This window comes from Rutidosis leptorrhynchoides, chromosome 2 (assembly GCF_046630445.1).
Source record: "Rutidosis leptorrhynchoides isolate AG116_Rl617_1_P2 chromosome 2, CSIRO_AGI_Rlap_v1, whole genome shotgun sequence".
Taxonomy (NCBI): Eukaryota; Viridiplantae; Streptophyta; class Magnoliopsida; order Asterales; family Asteraceae; genus Rutidosis; species Rutidosis leptorrhynchoides.
The window spans coordinates 583,261,533-583,275,564 of NC_092334.1; the positions used below are offsets into that span (position 1 = coordinate 583,261,533).

Here is a 14,032-nt window from a genome sequence, read left to right on the forward strand (position 1 = left end):
CCAGAAATCTGGACGCCCTCCAGAAATCTGGACGCCGTCCAGTTGTACAGGTCCAGAAAATTTTCTTTTTGGGTCGTGTTTTTGTATAACGAGGGTTGGGTCGTTACACATTGATTGTGATGAGACTTTTAGTCCAGTTGTTAAGCTGGCATCCATACGTACGATTCTCAGTTTGACGATTTCTACACACTGGCCTGTCCACCAACTAGATGTCAAGAACACCTTTCTACACTGACAGCTTTCTGAGACTGTCTATATGCATCAGCCTTCAGGGTTTCGCGATCCTCGATACCCGGATCATGTCTGCTTATTGCAAAAATCATTATACGGCCTTAAGCAGGCCCCTCGTGCATGGTTTCAGCGGTTTGCCAGCTATGCTCAGCGGATCGGCTTTCACCAAAGCCGTTGTGATACCTCTCTTTTCATTTATCGCCAGGGATCTGATACAACCTACCTGCTTTTGTATGTTGATGACATTGTGTTGACTGCTTCTTCCACAGGTTTACTACAGCGGATCATCACTTCCTTACATAAGTAATTTGCTATGACAGATTTGGGCCCTTTGAACTACTTTCTTGGCATTTCCGCGACTCGTACTGCATCTGGAATGTTCTTATCTCAAAAATAGTACACTACTGAGATCATTGAACGTGCAGGTATGCCCACATGTCATCCATGAAGGACCCCGGTTGAACCAGGGGCAAAACTTACCAGTCACGCCCGACTGTGAAAGACCCGACTTTGTACCGCAGCCTTGCAGGGGCTTTACAGTATCTCACATTTACTCGTCCTGACATCTTTTACGTAGTATAGCAGATTTACCTCTTCATGCATGATCCTCGCGAGCAGCATATGCATGCCCTCAAACGGATCATTCGCTATATTCAGGGCACTACCGATCTTGGTCTACAGCTCTATTCGTCTTCTCCAACTACATTGGTCGCTTACTCTGACGCTGACTGGGCTGGTTGCCCCACTACCAGACGCTCTACATCTGGGTATTGTGTTTTTCTCGGCAATAACCTTCTTTCATGGTCGTCCAAGCGGCAACTCACGCCCTCCCGTTCCAGTGCAGAGGCAGAATATCGCGGAGTTGCCAATGCCGTTGCTGAGACTTGTTGGATTCATAATCTTTTGCGAGAACTTCACTGTCCTCTCACTTCAGCAACACTAGTTTATTGTGACAATGTCAGCTCTGTCTATCTCTCTACTAATCCGGTTCAACATCAGCGCACCAAGCACATTGAGATTGATATTTACTTTGTTCGCGATCTATTTGCTCAGGGACAAGTACGAGTCTTACATGTTCCGTCTAGATATCAGTTTGCCGACATCTTCACTAAGGGTCTACCGTTTGCCTTATTTGACGAGTTCAGATCCAGTTTGAGCGTCCGTAGTACTCCCACTCCAACTGCGGGGGGATGTTAGCCTATATTACTTAGCCCAATCTATAAGGGCCCATTATGTTTAGTCCATTAGGTTTAGGTTCTCATGTTCTATATATTGGTGAGCATATGCTTTGTAATGGATCAACAAACATATCAATTCATATCGTTATACACCTATTCTCAAGTTAACAATATTGTTCATGGGGGTATGCTGTTAAATGATTATGTATGCGATATCGTTGAGCAGGCAACGTGGAGATGGCCGCCTGATTTGGTGGATCGGTAAAATATACTTAATAATTTGGCACCTCATGTAATTTTAATTAATAGAGACATGGTTAAGTGGAAAGACATTGATGGCAATAAGTGTGATTTTTCGATCAATCAACTTTGAAAATTTATACGTCCGCACGCACCTAAAGTGCAATGGTACTCGGTGGTTTGGTTCACACAGTGTATCCCCCGTCACGCATTTGTGGTTTGGCTTTTAATGGGTGAAAGGTTAAATACCCAAGATAGATTAAAGGCGTGGAAGATTCATCATGAGTCAACGTTGTTATGTCCGCTATGTAACATGGTGCAAGATACTCATGAACACTTATTTTTCTCATGCATGTTTGCGTCGCAGGTATGGTCCTTAGTGTTGAAACACATTGATTTTTCAATTGTTAGACATGGTTGGAAGGACTTTGTTTTGTTGATGAGCCATTTTGTTGTTAGAAATGTGGCAAGGATTGTCGTTATAAAGCTTCTTTTTGCGGCTTCAGTTTACTATGTTTGGCAATAGATGAACCGTCGCCTCTTTAAAAAGGGTAATCGCTCTCCAGTTCAACTTTATAAGACCATTTATTCTACAGTTTGCCTAAAGCTCATGAGTTTCAGATGGAAGTCAACTCCGAGCGCGCTTATGCTCAAGTCGGATTGGAAAATTTCTTGGTTATGTTTCTCTGTTTTGTAGAGCTTCGGCTCATGCTTGCTTTAACATTTAAAGCTTGGTTTCTTGTGAGGTTATAGGGCATGTCCTATAACTCAACTCTTTTTTGTGACGTTGTCGATATCCAGGGGCGAAGACAAGGGGGGGCTGAGGGTGCTAAACCTCCCCCAAGACCGAACAGAGACCCAAGTTATGATGGTATAATTATGAAAAAAATAATTATAAGTCTTCTTAAATAAAATTATAAGCCTTCCTCAGAACCCAACTATCAAATATATGTCACAAATTAATAGCCAATCTTTTCAAATTTCATATATTTGATTATTGATTAAGCCATCCTCATTGGTAATTCCTGACTTCACCTTTGTCAATATCAGTATATTCACCGGGTAACCCCTTTTAAAAAAAAGAAAAAACAGTTAAATACGGAGTAGTTATTAATTATCAATACACTAGTTTGTAATAATATGATAGAATAAAATTATGTTCTCATTGAAAAGGAATAAATGTAAATAACTAATATATAACGACAGAATTGTATATTCAACGTGTGGATATTGTCATTCATGATAGAGGATACGTGTGGAATTACATAGATCGTATACTCAACATCAAAAAACATATCATGAAAAAGTGGTTATTGTGATTGAATGATTTATCATTTCGGTGCCCTTAATTATCATGTGTCAATAAGTGTATCATAACCTTACGTTGCAACATGCAAATACATATCCTTATCCTCCTACATATTCATTATTGTTACCTTATTGGTACTTATTATTAAAGAGTTTGATAATAATAATAATAAATAGTTTCATACTCACACGTTATGTAGTGGTAGATCCAAAATAAAAAAAAAAAAAATTAGGGGCCAAATTTTTCTGCTATATATTAACGCTCTGTTCTCGAGTTTTTTTTTCTTAAAGGAAAGGAGAGGGGAGTAGAGGATAGTGAACTACTAAACCATTTTTGAGTTTTTTTTATAAAAGAAAGGAATGGAGAATAGAGGAGTTGAGGTGATAGTATATGGTCTTTTTGTCCATAAAGTTATCCGCCCAAATTTGAGCGGATTGTGGTGGAAAGCATTTCTTATATATGTATAATCATTATTCTATCCTTGTGAACCCTAATACTGCGTATTTATTTCCAGTCTTTTTTCTTGTTTACGAATATACTCAAGTCTCACAAAAGCAAAAATACAGAAGCGGCAGTAGGGTGGGACATCTCCAAGAAAAAAATAATATAACAATCATATAATTGAAATAATAGAGATAGAGAAGAGATGGTGTTTATTTCGATGATAATTTACTTAAAGAGCCTCATTGGTTTTTATAATATTCATCAGATTACAATAAAAAATAATCTGAATCACACTTTAAATTATGTGATGCAATTTAAATATTGGTTTAATTTAATTATCCTTTTCTTTCTTTTAGTTTCTTCCCAACTCGAGAATACTCATAAATTATTTTAAATTACAACCCTTTCCATCCTTATTCTCTTCTCTTCTCCACCCCATTCCTTTTCACCTAAAAAAAAAAAAAAAAACTCGTGAACACAGCGTAAATAAATAAGGACTTTTTTGCTTCGTTTGTCCCTAAATTATACCTCATATTGCTAACAACGTCCCTCATATTTTTTTTGCCTTTAGATCACTTTGTTTTTCAAAAATTTGCAATTAGCATCCCTCCGTCAAACTCCTGTTAAATGAGTCCGTTAAGTCTTGACATATGCAATGCATGTAAGGGTAAAACCGTCTTTTTACTCATCTTCTTCATCTGAATCTAAAGCTTGGTAAACTTGTTTTTCCCCAAATTTACAAACCCTAATTTTTTTTAAAAACCTAAATCAAGTTAAGTAAGTCCGTTAAGTCTTGACATATGAAGGTTTTTGGACAAATACGGGCTTTGAGGGCAAAATACAGAGGCTTTTGGACAAATACGGGCTTCAGGGGCAAAATATGGAAAGTTTTGGACAAAAAAATCTACCGGAGACAAAATCGAAAATTCCAAAAAAAAATTCACTGAAAATTACAAATGTACTAGGGCATGCGTCCACCCTGCCCCCACATATTTTCGCCCCTGCCATATAGGCGTCACATATATTTTTGACTGTGAGGTGGAAAAATTTGACGCCTTTTATTAGTCACGATCCATGTTAAAAGCATATCTTAAGATATTGTACGATGATCGGAGGTTATACATCTGTTTTGTAAAAGAGATTAGTTAAAGTAGTATAAACCAACTGTAGAAAGAAATCCAACCAAGAAAGCAAAAGACTGCACTGACCCATAGGCTATGAAAAGCCTGGACTCCCGGTTGATTATTGTTGAATAAATAAGAAAGATAATCTCTCATTTGATTTAAGAATAATAGTTAGAGGTTAAGGTTAAGAACAAACGAATATGTTATTCAGTTTGCCACTTAATTCATGCGTTCCGGATTATATCCATATGAAACCGTTTAGATCTTTTTAAGACCAACGTTAAGAATTGGACACACAAAGCATCGAATTTGACATTTATGGGCCATCCATCTCATTTGCAATGGGCAAAATCAAAATACACCCGGTCAAATTTTGACACCTAATCATATTTTACCACAATATCTAAAACCTTTCCAATCGGGTATGAGACTCACGATAATTTATCTTCTTCAGATTTCACCAATCGTAGTGGGAAATTCGATTATTGGTACCGACTCAATGGGCTCTCCCATTTTTAATACTTTTGGGCTTTGTGAGAGTAAGGTGGTGGAAAGAAGACTCATGGAGTCATGGGCCTTTTACAAAAGAGAATGGTGTTTTGGATGATCTTGGAAATAAATCGGAAAGCCTTTACACAAGTCATTCTTGCTTCATCTAGATTTCGTCATAAGCGAAAGTTCAAATTAAAAAAAAGTAAACATCATTTTACTAATTATATTAAAAACAATTCGTACGAAGTACAAACGGCATCAAGATCATTTGTAAACGGTGTGACGGAGAATGAGGAAAATGTTATTAGTGATGAAATTGATGTCTTCCTCGCTTTCATATTCGAATCCATAGGGAACTTGAGACTAAAGGCTGTTTTGTTTGAATGCGATTAAATTGTGGTAATGCATTTATTTATTTTTAGAGTTTTAGTGGTTCATGGGTGTTCAGATGGCTTCTTCTTCAGGTTGTATAGTCTGGGTGGTTTGTCATGTTGTATGTTGTAAGTGACGTTGGTAGTTGGTTTTTTCTTGTTCTGTGGTGTATTTTTAGCTGCATGCAAGTTTTTATTTATTTATATAATTCAGCCTCTTGAAAAAAATTAACAAAACAAAAATTATGTGATTATTTTTAGTCCACACAGAAATATAGGTACAACTTTTATTTTGATCTACATAGATAGATAGAAGTGATATGATATAAATTATTTTTCTGATGCAAATACAATAAGTATTACTCGTATATACTAAATAGTAGTGAGTAATCATCAGATTAAAGCTTCAAATGAAGTAAACGAGGAACATCATCAAGGCCCTTAGCAAAGGAATACTGAATAAAGTCATGAACGGTGGTTTCTCTGTATTTTGCTGGATTCTCATCCGAAATTAACTCCTTGATCGGTCCGTACACTTTCGTGGATGGAGCTAACGATGTACTGAAGAAACATGCTACTGACATCCTCGGCCCTTTCTCATTGGCCACCACTCTGTGCTCCACACTTTTCAATCTGTCATTCGAAATCAACTACAAAACGCGAACAAGGTTACACTCTAATTCCGACTTTCTAGTTCCAAATGAAGTGTTAAATGCTTTACGACGTACCTTTACGAAGCATAATGATGTGAAGATTTTATTATTTTTAAATTGCTGTATACGTTACTTTTTGTTATATCTAAGTTTATATTGCATATATCTCACGACAAGGTTTCAAACCTCACCAACAGCATATCTTAGGTGGTTATAGAAAATGTCAAAAAACGATCACATGTTAACCCGATTAGGTTACATACATATAAGTAAACATATCCTCTCTCCACGAATAGCCTGATCATGAAACCTTCTCTAAGAACTAGATCTAAAATTGTATGCACAAATTGACTAACCTGAAGTAGATCACCAATATTGATCACAAGAGCACCCGGAGTTGGAGTTACATCGATCCAATGATCTTGATGAAGTACTTGAAGCCCTCCAATTTCGTCTTGTAAAAGCACCGTTATAAACGCATCATCCGTGTGTTTCGTTGCACCCATCGTTAGATCCGGTTGGGGACAAGCAGGGTAATAATGGCCAACATATGCTAGCCCCTCATCACAATCCATATCACCTAAATGACTAGTTTTTAACCCTAAGGCCTCAGAAATAAGTCCAAAAAGTAAGCCACCAAGCTTCATCACATGTTTCGAGTACTCGATTTGTGTATCTCTACAAACTTCAGGTAATTCTTCAGGTGATGGAGGTGAAGGGGCCATGAATGTAAAGTAAGTGTCCCTCCAATTTGCAGATGGAGAAACAAACAAATCGTAATTCGTGTTATACACCAAGGCTTTTGTAGGATCTCTAGTGTAAAACTTTTTTTTTACGTTAACATCTTGTTCGTGAAATCTACGAACACCTTGAAGCGCTTCGTTCATTACACTTATTGGGATTCCGTGGTTAACAACTTGGAAAAATCCTAGATTCTCTGAGGCCGAACGAACCTTGTCTACGATTGATGCCCGATCGGTGGACTCAAGGTCTATAAGTGGAATATCGAAAGTGGTTGAGGTTTTGTAGAAGGTTGTTTCGGGTGGATTGATGAAGATGCGAGGGACATGTTTGATTCCTGCTTCGACTAGGCCTTGAACGCCTGCTTTTGTCTCGTCGAAAGCTTTAAGTTCGGCTGCTCGATTGTAGGGTGAGATTTTAGAAGCTGTGGTTGTGATGGTTGCCATTTTTTGTGATTGATGATTGTATGGGAAGATTACTTCTATAAATGGATAGATATAGTCAACTGAAGATGTATTATACATATGATGCTACATTGCTACCCACTCATTATAGCAAACTTTGACTTTAATAAAAAAATGTAACCTTGCCGGCTCTGACCCAAATTGTTTTAGCAAAAATGGATCATTTAATTCATTCTAAAAAAATGGTTAATGACATCAAAATGTAAATTTTAATTATGTCACATATTGATTTGATAAGAAGTTTAATTTTCTTTTATAAGCCTAAAGTTGTGACATCGTGTTATTTGAATCTGTTATTGTTTTAGCTTTGAGATCATTACAAAAAATACTTAAAATTTTATAGATGTTACATACAGTGAAAAAGTGATAAAAATAAGTTGCATTCTGATGCAGTTAACTACAACATAGCAGTTAAATATCCATTTGCTGACTATTTTTAGGGTTCATGAGTGTTGATCAACAGTCAAACATTAGTATTACTACGTATTTGGTTACTCAAATGTCACATTGTATCAATCAGATCAGTAACTAACGAAAAAGCCAAGAGTTAAACTAAGGAAGAATCCATAAATTATAACCAGAACTCAAAGAATGTTGCATAATCCGAAGTAACAACAGAACTTAACCAAAAACATACAAAAGAGTGCATCAAATGGCACCAGTTCAACTAAACCAAAAATATAAGAAAACTAAGATGCACCCACCATCAAATGCTTAGGTGGTCTTCGTTTTGGGAGCCTTCTTTGTGGTTGAAGATCTTCTTGGAATCGAATTCTTCATCCCAACGAAGAACAGGAGTGCCCCCAACAATGCCAAACTCTGTAATACCCGATCACTTATAAGTACACAAACCACATGGAATTATTAAATGCATACTGTAACTATTACGGAGTACTATTTAGAAGGTTTTACTAGGATAACTTTCTACCCATTTAACCCATACGACCCGTTTCTTTTTAGCTATTTTTTGTTTACACAGGTGACCCGTTTTAGGTCCAACATTCAAACTTTTACCCATGACCCCAAGTAACTATTACAATTAATGAGTTGAAATTCCAGTTTTTCCACTTCTACATTATATTGTATAAAGCCCATTATATCATATATCTTGTTGATAACTGTGATGTATCGGAATAATATGCATCAAAAGGCGAAAAAGTATGCATTCAAATAAATCATAAAGGTATTATGTTAGAAAAGGTTCAGTCATTTTTCTAACCTGTGTGAATTTGATGAACAGTTGAAGGAATTCCTTTTTCTCAATGTCATGGTTGTAGAAATCGTATAAGATGGGAGTGGCGATCACCTGGTGCAGAATCTACAACAAGTTTTTTAAATAAACAACGTTAGACACGCGATTTTAAATTAAAAAAAATATAGATAGGAAATTGTGGTTAAAAGCAAGAGTTGCTAACCAGAAGAGTAGCACCAATGGTACTGCCAAAGATGAAAAGGAAGCTTCCAAGGGCTTTAAGGGCTATGGCTCCAGCAATCAAGAATTTAATCTGTATAATATAACAACCCATATAATGTAACTTAACAATATTTAAAGGTCAACTAGTATGAATCGCCTTACTAATATGAAATGAACTATACCTCAAAAGCTGGTATTTGGACACCTGTATGTGTTGTGAAATGTTTTGAAAGCATGTTGTACTTTGGCGTAAGCGCTTTTGCTGCAGATCCACCATCAACTCCAAAATCATTAAACCTACATGAAAAAAATATAACTTTAAGTGAATGTATGTGCTGTGAAACCTTTAACATGCTAAAAAAATATACCTTCCACTACAAAACTACACAAAATAGTTTCCAAAACTAGAAAATTTACAACTCTAGTCCAAAATCAAAACAAGCAGTGACTATGGAACGGTTTGCAGTATCAATAGTATTCTTTAAGTGAATGTGAGTGAAAAGTTGGTCTTGTATAATGATGTCATAACAGAAATCATCTCATAAAGATCTGAAGCAGCAAATCATTACTTTCAGAATAGCAATCATGTCCAAACTTAGTCCCTATTATATAAAGAAGTACCGCGTGTATAGTAGTTTAATTAAAATACAATGCAAAAAACAATAAAGATATTAACCATATAATCATCATAAATTCATAATCATACTGTAACTAAATATCCAACTATGCTAGAGGGAATTAGCTTATACAAATAGTCATATAAAAACAGTTTGTACATAATTTTGTCCAACTGAATTCTTATAAGAATTGCTCTACATCTAAAATATACCAGTATATAATTCCAATAAATAACTACCTCATCCATTCAAAATAATGTAATTTCATTGAGTTCAATTTGGCGGACAATTTCTCCAATTTTATACTTATGACATATTTTTTTTAAATTAATAAATCTAATTCAAAAATAATTTTGTGATATTTTCACGTGAAGAGCAGCTGATAGTAGTTATGAACATCAATCATTTACACCAAACCTCTTAACTACAAAATCATTTCAAAAACCTAATAATATTTCTAAATCAGAACTTCGTCACTTAACAACTATACCTAATCACAACTACATAAATTAGCTCGTATTGAAATTAAGGAGCACAAGTCAACAGTCTCATAAACCACTATAAGTACACAAAAATCTACAACAAAACGAATTCAAACTTTCAGATCCGAAACAAAAAGCACAAATAATATCGAAATATATAAATTAATCTGAATTTTGAAATTTTCGAGACAGATCTGAAGTAAGAGAGATTGAGCTTACTCTTGCCAAGCAGAGAGAACGAAAACGGAAACGAAAAGTACACGACCGACGAATGATAAAAACGCCATTGATGATGTAATCTACGAGCTCTAGTTTCTCTCTCTAGAAATAGTTCAAGGAGCTGAAGACACAGAGAGAGAAATTGGGACAGAGATGTGGGAGAGCTTACACTATTTAAATTTTGAGAAAAAAATCTACTCCGTATTGCTTTAATGAGCTAATTGCCGTTTAGACCCTTGAACTTGTATATGTAGTTTAGATTCAGGACCTTGACTATTGAAATAGATGCTTTGTACCCCTAGGGTATATGGAACTCATAAGTCATTAGTCAAAATCAACTCATAGAATAAGAAAGTTGTAGTAGTAGTAGTGGTGGTGTCGTACAATATTGGATTTGTTCGCAAAGTTCATATAAAGAGATACGGGTCACTACAGGTGACGAAGGCCACTCTTTTGGCGAAGATAAACACCTTTTGATCAAACGCTTACATGAAAGAAAAAAAAAATAGTGAAACTAGTGAGGTGAGTTTGATGGTGTGGCTTGAACTTTATGTATTTTTTTATTTTGTAAATTGTGTTCGATGACTTATACATTTTTGGGGGTGATCTTCGTACACCACATTTTAATCCATGTACACTTAATTACTTATTTTACTTTTAATTATATATTATATATGATCCGAATCCGAGAAACAAAGAATATGGGTTGGATTCAAATTCCAACTTTTATTACTTGCAGAAGAATAAAAAAAGACTCATGATTTAGTTACGAGTCCTAGTCATTAGTTATTTAGGACTTATCATGTTTTATATAAATATCCATGTAATCGAATAGAAAAGGGAGCCTCTGCTTTTTACGTTCCATATTGTAAAAGTAGAAAGAAAATAAATAAAATCATTATTCCCCAATTTGCTTGTGCTTGTTTAGGTCCAACTCCCAATACCAAAAAAGAAACTAATATTCTCTTTGTTTTCCTCTTGTATTGTTTCGTACAGCAACAAAACCCAGCAAACAAAGAACCAATTTATATCCTTACAATATTGTGTTTTTCTTGAATATTGTAACGGATCAATATATATAATAATAATATAAGTTAAACTCCATAGGGGCATAATTGTAAGTTTATGAGACAAAAGTGTACATGGATCAAAAAGTGATGTGTGAGAATCATATATCATACATTTGATATTTGCATGTATTTTTTAGACATCTAGAACAACTGTAGGGTTACCGAAAAATCTTGTAAAAGTTTTCCGTAAAAACAATTGAAAATCATCCTGAGCATCAACGTCAAACAGTGACTAGAGCTCAAGGTGAGCAACATCATGAGGTTTTTCTACCTAGAACAATGGGGGCACATTGATGACAATGAATTAGATACCTATCTCGATGATATCGATAAAGATCAAAAGTTGGCATGATTGACGAGTCAACATGTTCATGCAACAAGGAGTTGAAGAGTTCAAACTCATGAAACTCTGAGGATACTCTATGGTTGTTAACGTCTTAGTTAGATGACAAACTAAGACTCGGACCAATAAACTAAGGGTTCACATTATTTCTTCTCACAATGATAATGCGTGCGCCCAACATCCTTACCCAAGTTTTTTACATGTCTAACGCCATTGTCACAACGTTTTGAGTGATACATCATAATACAAATAAACGAAAATCCTACAAAAACTAGATTTTGAAATCTACAAATGTAGGTCAGCTGAACAAAATTGGGTGTAAAATGTGAAAACGGTTGTTGCATAGCATGATCAGAAACCAGACCATGTGTCGGACCAAAAAGCTTAAAGGATTGACTTCACTATTTTTCCTAATAAGCATAGTGTATGAGTCCGACAACTTTACCTAAGTTCTATGAAAGTCACTAAGACTTTACCAAAACGCTCACAGATATAATCTAACGTTATCTATTTTTTTATTTTTGTTTTGGAAAAAAAAAAAAGAGAATTATATTAACACAATAATGGGACATAAAAGGCAGGGCATACCCATACCCAAATAAAACAAAAAGCAAAACCAAAACAAATTAAACCGATAACAAGAAACAAGATGGCATAAGCCCTTTATGACACCAAAAACACCAAGAGACTAAGATAAAACTGTCCCATCTTTCATGACACGCTAACACTAAGCCCCAATAACCCAAATCAAACTCACTGCCATTTCAAGTTCCACATTTCTTCTGCTTTAGCAATTGCCACCGCCCTCTTGAATTTTAAAGTCAAAAGCTTGATGCTAACATAATTTTGTGCAAGGATAGCAAGTTCCTGCTCAGTTCTCTTTACCCCTTTGAAGATTCGACTATTTCTTTCCCCCAAATGTAGTATACAGCAGCAGTAATAACCAATCTTGTAATGATGCTCCATATTTGATTTTTAAAAGGGTATCTAGCCATGACTTCAAGAATAATGCCAATTTTGTGAGATAAGCCTTTAAACAAGATCTTATCCTTCATATACTCCCAGAATTGCTTTGAAAACCTGCACTCAAAAAACAAATGATCCCTTGAATCAGGCCCTCCATCACATAATGGACACTTAAATGTGCCAACAATATTCCATTTTTGCATTCTTTCATGAGTGGGCAATCTATCTCATGCCACAAGCCAAAGGATAAATGCATGTTTAGGAATAATCTGCTTGAACTAAACAACATGCCACCACTCCTTGTTAGGGTTTGAGACCCTCAAATATTTCCATACCTGCTGGGTAGTGTAATCCACAACATTCTTGTCATTACTTACCAATTTTACCTCATCCATTTTATCCACTATAATTGGAATCTAAATTTGATTCAAGATTGAATATTTTGTACATAACCCTTCAGGCCAACAGTCACCGTACCTTTGTTTAAAACCTGCAACAGTAATGTTATCCTCCATTCAAGCAATATACATGTCTCTTCTTGGGATGATTAAGTGCAGAGGACCTTTTTTTTATCCCATCTATCATACCAGAGTGAAGTGCTCTCCCCATTGACAATTTCACAGTGCACATGATCAAGAATCATGTCCCTTAGACTCAATAATTTAGCCCAGTTCCAACTATCCCTACTTTCAACTTTTATATCCCATATACTTCTATTTTTTTAGCTTGACAGTGTTCACTCAAAAATACCAAAGTGACTCTTTCTTTTCAATTATTTTCCATAATTTTTTCAATAATAACACTTGATTCCACTCTCTAATAGGCTTACCCAAACCCCCTTACTCCTTTGCAGTACAAACAATTTTCCATGCTAATTTAGCTTTCCCATTAACATTATCCCTTGACTCCAAAGAAAATTCTTTAACACCTTTTACGGTGGAAGGAAGCATAAACACAGAGGTCCAATAGACATGCATATAGCTAAGAATAGAGTTAATAAGAGGTAACCTACCAGCATATGATAACTTTTCATTCCTCCAGTTATTCACCTTGTCCTTCACTTTGTCAATCAAACACTTATAATCTCCCACACTAAGTCTTTTGGAAATTGGTGGAATACCTAGATATCTCACTGAAAGTTTACTCAAAAATAATGGAATAATATGAAGAATGTTTTGCCTTGTACTCATGCATATACTACGAAAGAAGATTGTGCTTTTACCCAAGTATGAATATAAGCCAGAAACCTTACTAAAACTATCAAGTGCATTTTTAACAACAGCAACAGAATCTTCATTACCATAACACAGAACTAGCAAATAATCAGCAAAACACATATGAGAAATATTCATCTTAGCAGACCCATGATGATATAATCTAACGTTATTACGATAACTTAAGTGAATATTCCATAAGTGCGTATGTCACATGAATTTTATTCTTGTGCTAACGATTATCTTGCTCCTCGCTTTCCTTTTCACCCATAAAGTTTGTTTACGAGAGAGATAATTGTAATGTGTCATTGTCCAATACCAGGAGTAGCGGTGGATGACACACCACCTAATTCACAAATTCCTGTACCTTGCCCATATTGCCTTTTTTAACTTGGGGTAATTTTATTAGGGCTTGATACTTGCAATGTGTCACTAACCTAAACCAAGGTTTAGCGGTGAG

At 35.5% G+C, this 14,032-nt stretch overlaps 3 protein-coding genes across 3 annotated transcripts; all 3 read right to left on the reverse strand.

Moving 5' to 3' along the window:
* Positions 1 to 5,640: 5,640 nt before the first annotated feature.
* Positions 5,641 to 7,271, reverse strand: LOC139893262 (1-aminocyclopropane-1-carboxylate oxidase homolog 1-like). The gene is made up of 2 exons (XM_071876414.1): positions 6,399 to 7,271; positions 5,641 to 6,039 (listed from the first exon to the last, which is right to left on the reverse strand). Exons 1-2 carry the CDS (start codon positions 7,227 to 7,229, stop codon positions 5,788 to 5,790), a joined length of 1,083 nt encoding a protein of 360 aa, XP_071732515.1. The 5' UTR covers positions 7,230 to 7,271; the 3' UTR covers positions 5,641 to 5,787.
* A 523-nt stretch (positions 7,272 to 7,794) lies between these two features.
* LOC139893263 (uncharacterized) lies at positions 7,795 to 10,122 on the reverse strand. The gene is made up of 5 exons (XM_071876415.1): positions 9,980 to 10,122; positions 8,844 to 8,958; positions 8,663 to 8,752; positions 8,467 to 8,565; positions 7,795 to 8,066 (listed from the first exon to the last, which is right to left on the reverse strand). Exons 1-5 carry the CDS (start codon positions 10,045 to 10,047, stop codon positions 7,962 to 7,964), a joined length of 477 nt encoding a protein of 158 aa, XP_071732516.1. The 5' UTR covers positions 10,048 to 10,122; the 3' UTR covers positions 7,795 to 7,961.
* A 2,151-nt stretch (positions 10,123 to 12,273) lies between these two features.
* LOC139889873 (uncharacterized) lies at positions 12,274 to 13,710 on the reverse strand. Its single transcript, XM_071872790.1, has 3 exons — positions 13,202 to 13,710; positions 12,946 to 13,071; positions 12,274 to 12,472 (listed from the first exon to the last, which is right to left on the reverse strand). The coding sequence occupies exons 1-3, from the start codon at positions 13,708 to 13,710 to the stop codon at positions 12,274 to 12,276; spliced, it is 834 nt and encodes a 277-aa protein (XP_071728891.1).
* Between the last annotated feature and the right edge of the window lie 322 nt (positions 13,711 to 14,032).